This window comes from Physeter macrocephalus, chromosome 4 (assembly GCF_002837175.3).
Source record: "Physeter macrocephalus isolate SW-GA chromosome 4, ASM283717v5, whole genome shotgun sequence".
Classification (NCBI taxonomy): Eukaryota; Metazoa; Chordata; class Mammalia; order Artiodactyla; family Physeteridae; genus Physeter; species Physeter macrocephalus.
The window spans coordinates 27,490,842-27,508,057 of record NC_041217.1 but is presented as its reverse complement, the minus strand read 5'-3'; the positions used below and the strand labels follow the sequence as shown (position 1 = coordinate 27,508,057).

The window sequence follows — 17,216 nt, the reverse complement described above, 5'->3', positions numbered from 1 at the left end:
GAGAGTGGCATGGACATATATACACTACCAAACGTAGAGTGGATAGCTAGTGGGAAGCAGCCGCATGGCACAGGGAGATCAGCTGGGTGGTTTGTGACCACCTAGAGGGGTGGGATAGGGAGGGTGGTAGGGAGGGAGACGCAAGAGGGAAGAGATATGGGAACATATGTATATGTATAACTGATTCACTTTGTTTTAAAGCAGAAACTAACACACCATTGTAAAGCAATTATACTCCAATAAAGATGTTAAAAAAAAAAGATCATTAAGCAGATTAGGTTGCAGGAGTGTTGGTGGTAAGGAATGGGACAGCTCTTGGTCTGAAAGGAGGGAAAATTGTACTGATTGTTCAGAATAGGACACTACTCTGCATATGTAAACAGTCAAGGTAAAATACAGCAGATGAATAAAGTGCTTCTGTCTAGAAGAACTATAAACTTTGGCAGGAACCACTGTGCTGCAGCAGTGAAAGGCCTCCTGCTGGGGCTGCAATGGAAAAAGTGACCTCAGAGAGGAATTCAGAACTAAAATGCTCAGAAAGAGAAGATGAAATATCATGAAGTTTTGGTTAAGTCACTTGGTTCCAGGAATATAAAAGTGTAAAGCTGTTTCAGTTTTTTAAAAAACTGCAGATTACATGAACTTTGTAGATTCCTATTCTATTCTAGTTGTAGCTTAGAATTCCAAAGTGCCTCCACCCTCATGTTCTTCACAAGAGATCTGTGGTGTTTAGGAACACATTCTCCTAGAGAGGCCCAGGCAAGTAAGCAAAATAAGTCAGCCTGGAGTCACTGGACCTAGATCACTCAGCGTTCTACTAAGCCGTCCCAGTGCAGAGGGTGCACTCACTAGGGACCCCAAAATACAAAGGCAAAGACAGCACTAGAGAGGAATCATCGCATACCCTTTCCCCCATCCTGCTCCCATCTAGAGAGGGCTCCCCTTTAACGGAAAAGTTTATAGGCATAACAGCAGCAGTTTATGTCTCTCACCACTGGGATTTAGCCAGTTCAATGAGTGTTTCAGAGCTGGGATCTCTTGCTAGGTGATCTGCTCTTGAAATTTTATCTAATATATTAGGCTTTTGCAAGGAAAAAATGAAATGCATCATGGCATATGGATATGAACAAAACCATAATCTAGGAAAAAACACCCACCCACCCTGGCCCCAAACAAGCTTTGATTTTTAAATATAGATTTATATTTTGAGTAAAGCATGAATCAAGTCACAGATTTAATGTCAGTAGAGAGCGTAATTTTAGAGTCATGCCAGAAAGAAAAAGGGAGGGGGGTATGAGCACATAAAACTTATTTATATTTTTATTTATGCTATTTCCCACAGATTGAAAATAAACTTTCAAGAGCACCACTTCTCAAGTTAATTCATTCCTGAAGTCTGAAAATTTTGTGCTTATTTAGCAGTGCCCTCTGGTGTCCAAATGGATCATTTTAGTTTGCCTTCAGGCAAAAAGTAAACCATTATACAATTAAACAAGTCTACAATCACCATGCATTCGTTCACCAAATATTTATTGAGCACTTTGTATATGCCAGTTTGTGGAAGGTGGTGGGATACACAGATGTATAAAAAAAGACATGGTTTGTTATGACTTATATGTGGAATCTAAAAAATAAAATGAACTAGTGAATATAACAAAACAGAAACAGACTCAGAGCTATAGAGAACAGACTAGTGGTTACCAGTGGGGAGAGGGAAGGAGGGAGGGGCAAAACAGGGGTAGGGGATTAATAAAATAAATAGGTAAAATAAATATGCAACAAGGACACATGTACAGCAAAGGAAATATAGCCATTATGCTGTAATAACTTTAAATGGAGTATAATCTATAAAAATATTGAATCACTATGTTGTACACCTGAAACTACTGATAAAATATAATACTGCAGATCAACTATACTTCAATTAAAAAAATTTTTTAAAGACACAGTTCTTTGTTCTGTTCTTAAGGAGCCCATAGTTTAACGAGAAAGACAAATGTAAATGCAATTACAAAGTCACTTGATCACATAAAAGAAATCACTTTACCTATTTTCACTAAAATGAGACTGACAGAGCCCGGTCATCTCCATTTCCAAACTGTTCTGGACCATTACTCACACTAGCAGGTATCTGGCTGGCTTTGGACAGAACAACTTCGGTCAAGTACACAGGGAACATTCTGAAAAAGAGTAGACATCCCAGGACATACAGTGAGATTAAGACCTAGTTTTAAAGATTTCTGTAAGAAAGCTCCTTTCACAGTCAAGACACTTCTGGTCTTGTAGTTACATAGGGTCCCACTGGTCACCAGATCTGATACACAAATCTAACATTCATTACGCCTTACATTTCTTTCTGAAAATGCAGACTGTTTTTCTAGCACTGTAATGAAAGGCTTCAAAAGGAATCAAATGGCAGAGACGCTAAGAACTGATCATAAACTGTTTTAGGATCCTTAGATCTGCAAATTGCTGACTAGGGTTACAGAAACCCATAGTGTTCTGAATTGGTGCATCTTCAGGCCTTCTGGGGAAGCAGAGGGAGTCTGAAGGAGTTGCCAAGACCTGCCACCAAGAAGGAAAGTAAAATTCAAAAAACATCAAAGGAAAGGAGTTCAGGAACTACTATAGATCAAGAATGATGCTTTATACAATACTGTAATTTTCCTACTTTTGGTCATTTTCCATTCTTGTTATTGTTGTTTTCCAGCGTAATTAGCTGTGACTTGCTCCTAACCAACAGAATATGGCAAAGGTGACAAGATGTACATGACTACATTACACGATATTAGGAGGTCCATCTTGCTGACTCTCTCTCCCTCGCTCGCTTTGAGGAAACAACCAGTTGTGCTGGCAAGGCTCATGTGGCAAAGAGGGTGGCCTCTTACCAATAGCCCACTAAGCTGAAGTCCTCAGTACAAGTGCCCATAGAGAACAGAAAGCTGCTATCAACCACATGAGTGAAAAAGCAGGTCTTTCCCCAGTGAAGCCTCAGATGACACTGCAGCCCTGGCCAACACCTTGACTGCAGCCTTACAAAGGACCCAAATGTGAGATATTAAATGTGTGCTATTTTAAGTTGCTAAGTTTGTGGTAATATTAGTATGTAACAATAGATAACTAATATAGATCTCAGGACACTTTTTTATTTTAAAACATTTTTATTATAAAAGTAATACAAATAGAGAAAAACTAAAATATTGAAGAAAGACAAAGTCATCCATTTCCTGCCCTGCCATCCTATTATAACCAGTTAGTAATTTATTTTGTCATCTTTTTATTATATACTTGGTGTGTTCTTTATAGCCACAGTCATACACATTCATATACTTTTGTATCTTGCTTTTTGTTACTAAATATTTTCTCATGTTTTTCAGTAATTACTAATTTTTAATGGGTACATAACACACCATTCATTAGCTATATATGTTCACTGACTATCTCCCCAGACCAGTGGTTGGCAAACTATGGCCCTGTATTTGCAAATAAGTTTTATTGGAATACAGCCATATCCATTCATTTAGATACTGTCTATGGTTATTTTTGTCCTACAAACAGCAGAGCTGAGAAGTTGTGAGAAAGCCTATATGACCTGAAAAGCCTAAAATATTTCCTTTCTGACCCTTTCCAGAAAAATTTTGCTGACCCTTGCCTTAAACTTTTAAGTCATTTATAATTTGGATTATTATATGCCCCAAAATGTCACTTGAAACATCTTTGTGCATATAATTGTTTATACTTTAGGCAACTTAATTGGGAGGTATTAACAAAAGTGGAAAAACTGGGTTTACTTAAGAAAGATGTTTTTAAGGTTAACACTGTCCCCTACTATCTCTCTTGTAATATTCTAGCTATGGTACAGCACAGGTGGTGGTAATAAGAACGGAAAAAAAAGACACAGTACTCTTGTAGGTAGCAATTCTCTGGTCTCTATTAATCTAGCCATGTAATTTTACACTCTGGATGAGCATATTTTTAGTTTCGATTTAAAGTCAGCCAAAGAGGGAAGTGACAGTAATTGCAACATGAAAAAACCAATTGAAAGAATACTTTCTATTGGGGATGAAAAAGCAGACTAAAGTAAACCCTCCAGGTGTCAAGGTGTACCTGAAATGCCATTCCAGGCTAGCTGTAGTGACCAAAAGGCACTGAGAGGGTTGAGTAAGGGAAAGAGGTGGCAGTCTCAACAATGTTCTACCCTTCTGAACACACCCTAGGCATAAACTTGTATACAACTATAATTAAACTGTCTCCAGATGAGAAAGTTCTAGAGCAACTACCCTATATTTTTGAATAAAATAAATTCTTCTATCTGGGAAAGTTTTATTCTTCAAAAAGAAAACTTATGGAATGGGACCAGCTAAGTCAACCCTGACTATCTCTGAGATAAAAGATGAATCAGGCTGATGGGGTCTCAATCCAATCTTGTGTGAATAAAGCAAGCATCGGGAAGTATAGGTGTCATCTTCTAAGGGAAATATTCTGCAACATAAAAAAAAAAAAAAAGATAAGGATGGACCTTTTCCCCAATAGATAATGTAATTTAAAAGCAAAACTAGCTAGATATGTAATGTGATTATCCCAATTATGCCAACAATGTATGTAAAGAAATCATATAAAACACATTTATTTATTAAATTGTTCTGTCAAAATGTCAACCAATTTAACATTTCCTTAAAGAAGTGTTTAAGTGTTCTTAAAACTATTATAAGCCTTTACATTCCATCCCAGTTACTCTCAAATCATTAAATGCATCATGACTTCATGAAGTATTCTGGAAAACTATGAAATTTTCTGTAGAGTAGGGAAGTCAAATTATTTTTGTGAAAACAGCTAGGAACATGTTACTTTGAACAGAACATAGCCATTTCTGAGGTATGAAAAACCAAGTCATTTTTTTTCTTGAATGTTCATATTGCAAAAGAAGTGATGGTTCTGTGAATGGATTGATTCACACTTAAAATCATGTCATAACTGTTTTCTTTTTTCAATGTTTACTGATAGTTGCCCCCAAACTGACCTGAGGATCTGGCAGCATAAATCCATCAGTAAGTTTGTAATAGACTATTGTGGAGTCAGACTCCACTATGGCCAAAGTAAAAGACATCGGCAAATCTGGATCACCTTGCAGTTTTCGAGATGCCTTCAAGATCTCCCTTATCCTGAAAATAAAGTCACAACACATTTAGCATTCACAATCACTCAATTAATAATAAGATCAAATACTGTCAAATCTTGGAGAAGAGGTAAGCAATAACATTATATCCATAATGCGGACTCAGGAAATGTATGAAGGCTCAAATATAAACATTTAAAGTTGTCTTCTTATACAGAAAATCTTGCAAATAAGAGCTATCTATTGACTTTCAGTTCTTCTCTTTTGTATTCACCCATCTCTCCTGATCATCATACCTGAGAGAATCAAAACTGCATTTAGGAACAAACAGAATGGGACACTAACAGTATTTAGTGCATCTAAATTAGCTAAAGATCCCGGTTACTCATTTCTCCAATTTTCCAACTTGGTATCTTACAGTGGAACAATTTGGTATTCAGGTTTGTTTTTTTAAAAATAGACTATAATAAACATTTCCCCATGTTTCTACTGGTGTTAATAATTACAACCTTTATATGGTTATATAATATTCTATTGCCTCATAACTTATCCAATCATTCCCCTATTGCTGTAAAGTTCTTTCAGGTTTTTTGTGAGGAGGAGGGTGCTAATAAAGATAAGCTGTAATAATCATCTTTCTGCAGGTAGTCGTTTCTTTTTAAAAAATTCTGTTGGGTCTTTCCAGGTATCAGAATTATTAGATATGAATATAGATATTTTTGTGGCTCTCAATATGTATTCTGTTACTTAATAAAAGCTAAAAGAAAAATATATAGAGAAAAAACTTTTTTGTAAAATTATATATCAAACATCAATGTTATAAAGGATTTCAGTTTGCTTGCTGTGGAAAATAATCTACTAAATCCAGTATCTAGGTCTTCAAAGCACTATTAGCTTTTGTTACCACAAACTAAAAATCCTTATTACCTACTCAATAAAACCTGTATTCAATAATTCAGTAAAATATAATCTCCAGAGGAGCTTTCTTAAAAAGTCAAATAAAAAATGATCAGTTGTTTTTTCATGAAGCTAACCAATTTTCCAGGAATTAGAAAAAGATTTACTAGCATATTAACATGCTACAACTGAATACATAAATACCTCAACACTATATTCTCTTTAACAAAAGTCTGATTTGTCCCCTTAAATTCTACTCCCAACCCTAAGTAAAAATTCTTGTGATTCTTCACCCATCCTACTAGCTACTGAATCTACAAAGTATCTAAAAAGAAAAGTCTCTGCTTTGAAATATTCTTCCTATAGTAATTATAATGCTTTTTAAAAAACCTGTGGTGGAGACAAGATTTTAAAAGTGATTTAAAACAGCAATAAACTTCTAGAATAGCTGAAATTAAATTGTTCTTGCTAAACTATCATTTCGTCACTGCATATGTTACAGAGTGATAACTGGTTTCTTAAAACAGTCACAAAAAGCTGCTTACCTACTATCATTTAAATTTCACAGGTATGTAATCAGATAAGGAGAGAATGAGTTTCTAAGTTTGTTTCCTCATAGTCAAACCATTTCTAAAATGACCTTGAAAAAGTCAATTCAACAATATGATAATACTGGATAAATAAAATGTTTACCTGACAAAATCTTAATTCCTTTTCAAGAGTCAGCAAAGCATCATCTCTCTGAAGGCTTCCCTGCCACCTTTCCCCAACCCTACAGAGGCACCTTGTGCAAACCTACATTACTGCAATCACTACCTTGTATTTATATTTACATCTAAGTGTCTGTTTTCCACTGGATTGTACCCATTTTGAGGGTCAAAGCTTTAAAAAAAAATTGTTAATGCTCAATATGTAGTAGAATACTTGGGTAGAATGAATGAGGCTTTTTTTTTCTTATAATATTTATTTGTTTACTTCATTTATTTTGTCTGTGCTGGGTCTTAGTTGCGGCATGCGGGATCTTTAGTTGCGGCATGTGGACTCTTAGTTGCAGCACGCATGTGAGATCTAGTTCCCCGACCAGGGATCGAACCCAGGCCCCCTGCATTGGGAGGGCGAAGTCTTACCCACTGGACCACCAGGGAAGTCCCTGAATGAGGCTTTTTGAAGGAAGGTTTCCATATGGCTATAACTAACTCTTCAGGCATATAAACTTTAAAATATTTCTGATAAACATTTTTCTAAAATTTATTATGCAATTCAATTACACTAAATAAAAGTTAAACTTGTCTTGACAGCTCAGGATCATCATTTTTGGTACTTATTATTGTAGATGACAGTGGTAGATGGTGTACCAAAGAACTCCTTAGAATTTAATTTCTTAAAAGTATCTGATATTTGCTTGCTTTTTATTCATCAAAACAGTCGAATTGTTTTATCATTTGTCTCTATACCAGGGCCTGGCAAACTATGGTCACCTGTTTTCTATAGCTCATGAGCTAAGAATAATCTTTACTACATCTTTAAATGGTACATTTTGAATGGTCATATAAGTACCTACATAATAGCCTCGATTTTGCCACTCTATCCGCAAAGCCCAACATATTTACTATCTAGCCCTTTAAGAAAAGGTTTGCTGACCCCTACTCTACATTACGATAAAGGTTAAGGGGGCTTCCCTGGTGGCACAGTGGTTAAGAATCCGCCTGCCAATGCAGGGGACATGGATTTGAGCCCTGGTCTGGGAAGATCCCACATGCCGCGGAGCAACTAAGCCTGTGCACCACAACTATGAGCCTGTGCTCTAGAGCCCTCGAGCCACAACTACTGAGTCTGCATGCCACAACTACTGAAGCCCGCGCACCTAGAGCCCGTGCCCTGCAACAAGAGAAGCCACCGCAATGAGAAGCCCGCGCACCACAACTAACAGTAGCTCCCACTCGCCGCAACTAGAGAAAGCCCGCGCGCAGCAATGAAGACCCAATGCAGCCAAAAATAAAAATAAATACATAAATTTATTTATTTTTTTAAAAAGGTTAAGAATAAAAATGGTAAGATATGATCACCAAGTCAGTGTTCCTTTTTTTCAATATTATTTATTCAAAAGTCAGCACAGAAGGAGGTTTCACTTCTAATGAGGATATAAAAGATCTCAAAAGACCACCATCCCTATGATAATAAAGAGAAAACACCTGATGTGCTTAACAATATGCCATTTTTCTTTAATGCCATAAAAGAGAGGTAAACACAAAGAAGTTTAAAGGAACTAAATTCCAATGAGCAATGAGCCCTTCCAGGGTAGAGACCAAGACACAGCCACTTCCACCCCCTGAGGGCAACTGCTAAGTCTGGCCACAGTGGCTGGAGGAGTAAGCCAGTCATACTCAAGCAACTTCATTGGGACCAGGAGAAAACAGCACTACTTGTAAAAATGGCACATGAACTGGCATGGTGGAATGGAATCTTAAAAGCCACCAACCCCTCCAGTTCACCAACTCTCACTCATGGGACTTTTGCTGCGTTTAAGCAACAGCATGAGAAGCTGGGGAAGGGACAGGAAAATGGCACGCAAGCCCTAATCACTAAGCCCTGCTGAAGAGAGAGGGCTGATCCCATTCTTAAGACATTTGAAACCAAGAAGAGAACTGAGATAACTAAAGCTGCAATTCAGCCATGATTCCTCTTGACTTCTGTTTTGATTGACTAAATTAGACACTAACTCTACCTGCCAGATAGAGGAAAGGATGAGCTCTTTGGAGGCGGGGAGTAGAATCAACATCCGTCTATCAACATCAGTCTTTTTTTCATACACAATGTCCAGCATCCAGTGAAAAACTCTAAGCTATGTGAAGAAGCAGGAAAATATATCTAATAATCAAGAGCAAAACTAAGGCTGTTGAAAAACAGATGTTGGAATTAGTAAAGACTCTAAAGTAACTATAATAAATGTTATAGTATTGAGGAAAAAGACAGACAAAATGGGTGACAAGATGAAAAATATAAGCAAAAAAATGAAAATTCTAAAGAAAATGAACATTCTAGAATTTAAAAATGTATTTTCAAAGTATTGACTAGGCTTAATGGTAGATTAGACACAGCAGAAGAAAGGATTTAGTGAAGCTGAAAATAGGTCACAAGAAACTTAACTGAAGTACAAAGAGATATTTTTTTTTCTTTAAATAAAACATCAGAGGCCTTTGATGCAATATCAGTTTAACATATGTGTAAATAGAATTACAGAGGAAAATAAGGAGAGAATGGTGTGTGTCTTAGTCTGTTCAGGTTTTTATAACAAAATACCACAGACCAGGCAGCTTATAAACAACAGATACTTATTTCTCAGGGTTCTGGAGGCTGGAAAGTCCCAGATCAAGGCACCAGCATGGTCTCATTCTGGTGGAGGTCCTCTTCGTGGCTCACAGCCAGCACCTTCTTACTGTGTCCTCACATGGTAAAAGGGGCAAGGGATCTCTGTAAGGTCTCTCTCTTTTTTTTTGTTTTAATAAGGCCCACCCGGATAATCCAGGCAAATCTCCCAATCACAAGATCCTTAACTTAATCTCATCTGCAAAATCTCTTTTGCCATAACATATTCACAGATTTCTGGGATTAGGCTGTGGGCACTGTCAACTACAAATTGGCACTTGCCATTAGCACTTGCCATCCACCTCTACAAGGATTAAATCATGTGCTACTGCAGCTGCTGACTTTTGACACCTCCTGAAAGGAGTTCAGTGTGGAGAGCACCCTGTGCTCTGGGAAAAACTAGCAGAACAGGTCTTCCGATAGTTAGATATTTTCAGGAGCTGATTTTATGAGCCCAATTCTTGCATCTCCTCATACCTAGAAAAGCACTAAATTCCCTCATGGTGACGTCTGCTCCTCGTGACCAGCAGAAACCTTCTGCAAAAACTATGTGCTTAATTTCATGTACTCCCCCTTCACCAAAATCACATCTATACTGACCTTCCCCCTACCTCTTTGGAGCAGTTTCTCAGAGCTATCTGAAATGTGACGTCTCTTTTTAAGGCGCTCATTCCATTTATGAGGGCTCCACCATCATGGCTTAAGCACCTCCAAAGGTCCCATCTCCTAATACTATCATTTTCAGGGCTTAGGATTTCAACATATGAAACATAGGGGATACATTCAGACTATAGCAGCATAGAAGAAACAGCTGAGACTTTTCCAAAATTGTTGTCTCTGAATGTAAAGTGTCTCTTTTACAGACAGCATGTAGTTGGATCTTGTTTTTATATCCAGTCTTATAATTTCTGTCCTTTGATTGGAGTGTTTAATCCAGTCACATTTAAAATTAATACTGATATTGTTGGATTTATATCTGCCATTTTGCTGTTTGTTTTCTATATATCACATGTCTTTTTTGTTCCTCCTTTACCACCTTCTTTTGTAATAAATTGATGTTTTCTAGTGCACCATTTTAATTTTAATTTGTGTTGACCCCTGAACAACACAGATTTGAACTATGCAGGTCCAATTATACGTGGATTTTTTTTCAATAAATATGTACTATAGTACTACATGAGCCCTGGTTGGTTAAATCTGAGGATGCAGAACTGCAGATACAGAGGGTCAACTGTAAAGTTACACTTGGATTTTCAACTGTGCAGAGGATTGGCACCTCTAACCCCTGCATTGTTCAAAGGTCAACTGTACTTTTTCAAGTTTCTTAGTGGTGGTTCTAGAGATCACTATAATACATTAGTATCTTAATTTATCACAATTTACCACAGATTAATACTAATTCAATTCTAAAACAAATATAGAAAATCCAGTATAACTTTCATTCATTTCTTCCTCCTTTGTGCTATTATTGTCATATATATTATGCCTATATATTATAAACTCAGTACAGCGTTATATTATTGCTTTATACAATCTTATGTCTTTTTAAAAAGTTAAGAGGAAAAAGGATAAAAAATACATTAACCTACATATTTAATATTTCTGATACTATTCATTTCTTCAAGTTAGTCTCTGATATCATTTCCTTGCTTCAATATAGCCCCATCCTTTGTGTTAATATTGTCATAAGTATTACTTCTTAATATGCTATAAGTGTGATCAGTTGATTTTTGACAAAGCTACAAAGGCAATTCGATGGAGAAAGTCTTTTTAACAAATGGTGCTGTAATCTGAAGATAGTATACCTTTATGTCTACAAACAGGATTATTTTAAGAAACAATGAGGTGGCATACATGAAAAGGCTTTGCAAACTGTCAAGTAGTCACTGAATACAGTATTATTATATATAGTATCTATACCAGATTAGCATTCTTGCAAAGGTAGTGTAACCACTACCTTCCCCTTAAAAAATAATTTCCACCTATGCTGAATTGTATGACAATTAGCTAGATTACTGTTCATATCAGAGGTTTACTTTAGAAAGAGATAAAGCAACCATAAATATTAATCAGAAACCTTATTACACAGCACTGATGGAAAGTAACACTCTGAAGTCACTGTAATACACATAACTTAAAAATAAGTTTCTTTAAATATCCCTAACTGGCAGAGTATGACCAAGACGGGACACAGATGGAAAGGGAAATAAAACCTATTAAGACAACTTTTATGTATTTTCTTTTTCTCAAGATATGACATGGTTTAAATCAGAAATGTACATACATACGTGTGTGCGTGTGCATGGTTGTTTTCCTAATGTAAACTGTGTGGGAACTCTAGACCATATACTAAAATTTAGGATAGAAATTTCCATCTCATTCATATTTGTTTCCAGAGTTCTTTGATATAAATAGCAAAACATTTTCAGACTTACTCAAAACACCCAGGTGGGAAATGCTAACATTTGAAAATTAGCTCAGAGTTGTAAAGGGGGTATTGTCTTCGGAGTTGAGGGAAATCACTGTCAAAATGAAATGGAAGTTCCTGTCTCAGAGCTCTGTTTATCCTACTTGGTAGCGTGTGGGGGAAAATTACCAATGAATCTTCACAGTAATAACAGAATAAAGTAGTTTATCTGCCTCTGTTACCCAAAGCACACTTGGGAAGTCTTAAAAAGATTCTTGTTCAGGATCTCTTCTAGTCAATTTTTAACATATGTTTAAAGTAATGCCATCATCTTTGCCCATTTGAGATCTGCCCTGTTTGTTTCCTTTATGGGATACTAATAAACTCCTAAAAATGTTTAATTTGCCTTTAAGTCAACAGATTGCACAATCTCAATATAACAACAACAGGTTCCAAAGTTCTATTTTAAAAATCACACATGATTGTAAAGATGCTGAGGACACTGAAGCATCACTAAAATACTACAGTCTCACTTAACCTCTAACAAGCTTATAGTTTGAAATCTTAATTTAGAAACCACAGAACAAAGTTTCCTTAAATGCATATTTTTTAAAAGCTCAGTTCTTTGCAAAAATATTGTAGAGATGTTTCATCACACAAATCTAAAATAATAATTTAGATAATAAAACCCTTTATGGTTCATATGTGATAGTAATCCACATATGTAAAACATAACCTATGTATTAATAATAAAAATTTCAGGTTCTGAGTTCATTATACTTCAAGGGAAAAAAATCCCATCTGAAGAAAGAGATAAATCAGTAATAATCATAGTTGTTGATGAAAGTAACAGAATTTGATGTTTATAACAGGTTTTTCTTTCTCGTAATTGTTCAGAGAGGGGCTCAGCATACTGAAAACAGAGTGGCTCCCAAGTTTAACAAAGCTAACGTGAGAATGTGCCTGAGGCAAACACATAGGGAACATTATTTGGCTACTGCCCTTTTCCCAAGCTATTCAAATGCTTTCCATAAACCTTAACATTCATTTTTTTGGTAACAATCCTACAATAGAGACTAAGTAATCTCTGGAGATTTGCACAGAGGGCAAGAAAGTTGAAGACAACATTAATTTTAACCTCAATGTTGTCAAACTAGAATGCATCATGGGTTAAAATTATTATTAATTTCAATCCACAGAAAGCAATATCTCCTCCTGTCCTCTTCAATGTAGCCAAACTGATACACACTGTAGCTTCATCAATAAAAGACATCAACTCCCTGATCTGCCTCATTATGATATATTGAAACGACACGCAATAATGCAACTCTGAAACACAATGCAAAATTAAATTGGTGCCCGCGGTGCCTTATTCATCCACAGGCTCAGTCCTGAAGAAAGTTTCAAGAATAACAGACCACCTCCTTAGGAATCATGCCAATGCCTTCCTTGTAAAAAATCAAGGCAGCTAAAAGCCCAGGGGCGTTTACTGAACAATTAAGTGCCTGTGTGGCTATTCACCCCAGTGGGAAGCCATTCTAAAATAAACTGCAAGCTATTTTTTGAGGGTAAGAAAAAAATGCTATGTCAGTTGAAAGAAGCTGCCAGAATTGGGGGTTTCACCAGAAACAGATTTCCAACAGAGGTAGTATGAGGACACACATCCTGATATGCAGGGAAGCCAAATGACAAATCGTTTTACTAGTTGTTAGACTTCAGGGCTCATATAAAATAATGATCATTTAATGAATTTGTAATAAAGAATATACTTTTGGAGAGAGGAATATTTTTGATTACAGGGAAATAATAATGGAGTATCCTTCAAAAAATATGTAGCATTTCAGAATTAGATTTCATAACTTTAAAAATGTTCTAAAGAAGGAACTCAGTTCTATTAACCCTTTACTGCACCATTAATACAAGTCCTTTTTCCAAGGCACTAAGGAAAAGTAAGGGTTGAAGTGGGGGTGGGCGTGTTGAGGAGGGGAAGATATGGATGAAAACGAATTTAACTAAAAGGTAAGGAGACTATTCATAGCATTGGTAGAGTGACTCTCCAGATCTGTGATTGTTCTCTCCTCAGATGCATACCAGTTAGAGTTACAGTGTAAAGTGTGGGAAATAGTGATGAATTTTGCAGACATTCTAATTTTTTAGAAACTCTTAGAAGGTTGCTTGTAGCAACCTTATGTTCTTTAAGATATTATTTAGCAAGTCTCTGTTGCAGGAACTGAGTAGTCTGAGTGAGTTCACTCATACAACAAATACATATTTAACCCCAAATACCAGGTACCAGGCTAGGCACAGGGGAAATAGCAACGAATAGAACAAAGTTCCTGCTTCCATGGGGGAAGTGGGGGAAGAAGAGAGTAAACAAACAAACAAACAAACAAAGAAATAACCAATATATAGTATATTGAGTAGTGACAAATGCTGTAAGTGTTATTAAAGGAAGCCCACTTCTCAGGATGCGATAGTACAGAGGGTGAGATGATAGTAGCTTACACCAGAGTGATAGAGTATTGCAGAAGCGGTGAGAAATGGTCAGATTTTGGATATACTTTTAAGGGAGAACTGACAGAATTTGTTAACAAATTAATTTGGAGGTCTGAGAACTGGGTGGACTAAAACCAATAAGAAACATAACAAGGTTAATATATGAGAGTCAATGTTTTCCTGCATACCAGCAATGAACAATTGGAATTTCAAATGAAAAACATAACACCATTTACATTAGCATCAAAAAATTGAAGTACTTAGGTATAAACCTAACAAAAATATGTACAGCATCTGTATAAGGAAAACCATAAAACTCTGATGAAAGAAATCACAGGAGATCTAAATAAATGGAGAAATAGTCCATATTCCTGGAGAGGAAGGCTCAACACTGTTAACATGACAATTCTTCCCATTGTGATGTATAAATTAAGCAAAATCCCAACCAAAACCCTAGAAAGTTATTTTGTAGATACTGACAAATTGATTCTAAAGTTTATATGAAAAGGCAAAAGACCTAGAATAGCCAACACAATACCGAAAAGAACAAAGTGAGAGGACTGACATTACCTGTCTTCAAGACTTACTATAAAGCTACAGTAATTAAGACCATGTGGTATTGGTGAAGGAATGGACAAATAGGTTAATGAATTAGAATAGAGGGCCCAGAACTGACCCACATAAATATAGTCAACTGATCTTTGACAAAGGAGCAAAAGCAACTCAATGGCGAAACTGTCTTGTCAACAAATGGTGCTGGACAACTGACATTAACATGCAAAAAAATGACTCTAGACACACATCTTACATCTTTCACAAAAATTAAACTCAAAATGGAACATAGAACTAAATGTAAAACACAAAATTATAAAACTTTTAGAAGACAACATAGGACAAAGTCTAGATGACTTTGGGTTTGATGATGAGCCTTTAGATACAACACCAAAAGCATGATCTGTAAGAGAAATAATTAAGTTGTACTCTATTAAAATTAAAACCTTCTCTTCCCCAAAAGACTCTATTAGAAGAATGAAAAGAGAAGCCACAGACTGGGAGGAAATATTTGCCAAACACATATCTGATAAAGGACTTGTATCCAAAATTCAACAAAAAGAAAACAAACAGCCCAAATAAAAAATAGGCAAAGGATCCAAACATATACCTCATCAAAGAAGATACACAGATGGCACATAACCATATGAAAAAATTCTCAACAGCATAGGTCATTAGGAAATTGCAAATTAAAAAAAAAAAAAAAGAGACACTACTATGCATGAATTAGAATAGCTAAAATTCAAAAAACGAACAGTACCATGGTGGCGAGGATGTATATTGCTAAGTGAAAGAAGCCAATCTGAAAAGGCTACATACTGTATGATTTCAAGTATACCATTCTGGAAAACGCAAAACTACAGAGAAAGTTAAAAGTTCAGTGGCTGCCAGCAGTTCAGGGTTGGGGCAAAGGGATGAATATATGGAGCACAGGGGATTTTTAGGGCGGGAAATCTATTCTGTGTGTAATGGTGGATACATGACATTATGCACTTGTTAAAATCAATAGAATTGTACAATAAAAAGAGTGAATCCTAACGTAAACTATGGACTTTACTTAACAATAATATATCTATATTGGTTCATTATTTGTAACAAATGTACCATACTAAGACAAGACAATAGTAACAACTAATAAACACTGTGCTGGACTGAAGCTTATATGCAAAACCTCTGTACTATCTGCTCAATTTTTCTGTAAATCTAAAATTGTTCTAAAAAATAAAGTATAGATAGATAGATAGAGAGAGATAACTATCTTCAAGGTTTTTGGCTTGAGCCTCAGAATGAATAGAATTGCCATTTACTGAAAGTAGGAGCCGTTTAGGGGACAAATACAGAATTCTTTTTTTTTTTTTTAACATGTATCTATTCTTTTTCAAATTCTTTTCCCATTTAGATTGTTATATAATATTGAGCAGAGTTCACATGTCAATCCCAAACTCCCTAATTATTGCTCCCCCCCGACCCATCCCCCCCCGGTAACCATCAGTTCATCTTCTAAACTCAAAAGTTTTTGCACAGCAAAGGAAACCATAAACAAAACGAAAAGATAACCCACAGAATGGGAGAAAATTTTTGCAAACGATGCGACTGACAAGGGATTAGTCTCCAAAATTTACAAACAGCTCATGTGGCTTAATATCATAAAAACAAACAACCCAATCAAAAAATGGGCAGAAGACCTAAATAGACATTTCTCCAAAGAAGACATACAGATGTCCAAGAGGCACATGAAAAGATGTTCAACATCACTAATTATTAGACAAATGCAAATCAAAACTACAATGAGATATCACCTCACACCAGTCAGAATGGCCATCAACAAAAAATCTACAAACAATAACTGCTGGAGAAGGTGTGGAGAGAAGGGAATCCTCTGACACTGTTGGTGGGAATGTAAATTGGTACAGCCACTGTGGAGAACAGTATGGAAGTTTCTTAAAAAAATAAAAACAGAGGTACCATATGATCCTGCAATCCCACTACTGGGCATATATCCGGAGAAAAAGATGGTCTGAAAGGATACATGCACCCCAATGTTCATTGCAGCACTGTTTACAATAGCCAGGACAGGGAAGCAACCTAAATGTCCATGGACAGGTGAATAGATGAAGAAGATGTGGTACATATATACAGTGGAATATTACTCAGCCATTAAAAATAATGAAATAATGCCATTTGCAGCAACATGGATGGACCTAGAGATTGTCATACTGAGTGAAGTAAGTCATACAGAAAAAGACAAATATCATATGATATGGCTTACATGCAGAATCTAAAAAAAAAATGGTACAAATGAACTTATTTACAAAACAGAAAGAGTTCTTTTTGGACATGGCAATTTGAGATGCCATTTAGATCTCAGTGGAGATGTCAAGT

General features: G+C 36.1%; 1 protein-coding gene and 1 long non-coding RNA gene across 2 annotated transcripts in view; both read right to left on the bottom strand.

The window, feature by feature from the left end:
* The window catches only part of LOC114486132 (uncharacterized), a 63,630-nt gene extending 61,329 nt beyond the window's left edge, over positions 1-2,301 (bottom strand). Inside the window, exon 1 of the long non-coding RNA XR_003679383.2 lies at positions 2,048-2,301. This is a non-coding gene — a long non-coding RNA (uncharacterized lncRNA). The remainder of the gene's footprint in view (positions 1-2,047) is intronic.
* Positions 2,302-3,223: 922 nt separating this feature from the next.
* The window catches only part of LOC102988927 (tRNA-splicing endonuclease subunit Sen15), a 41,202-nt gene continuing 27,209 nt past the window's right edge, over positions 3,224-17,216 (bottom strand). Inside the window, exons 4-5 of the mRNA XM_007116749.4 lie at positions 5,021-5,162; positions 3,224-4,482 (exon numbers count right to left, since the gene is read on the bottom strand). Coding sequence (XP_007116811.1) covers positions 4,462-4,482; positions 5,021-5,162 — 163 coding nt within the window. The 3' untranslated portion in view covers positions 3,224-4,461. The remainder of the gene's footprint in view (positions 4,483-5,020; positions 5,163-17,216) is intronic.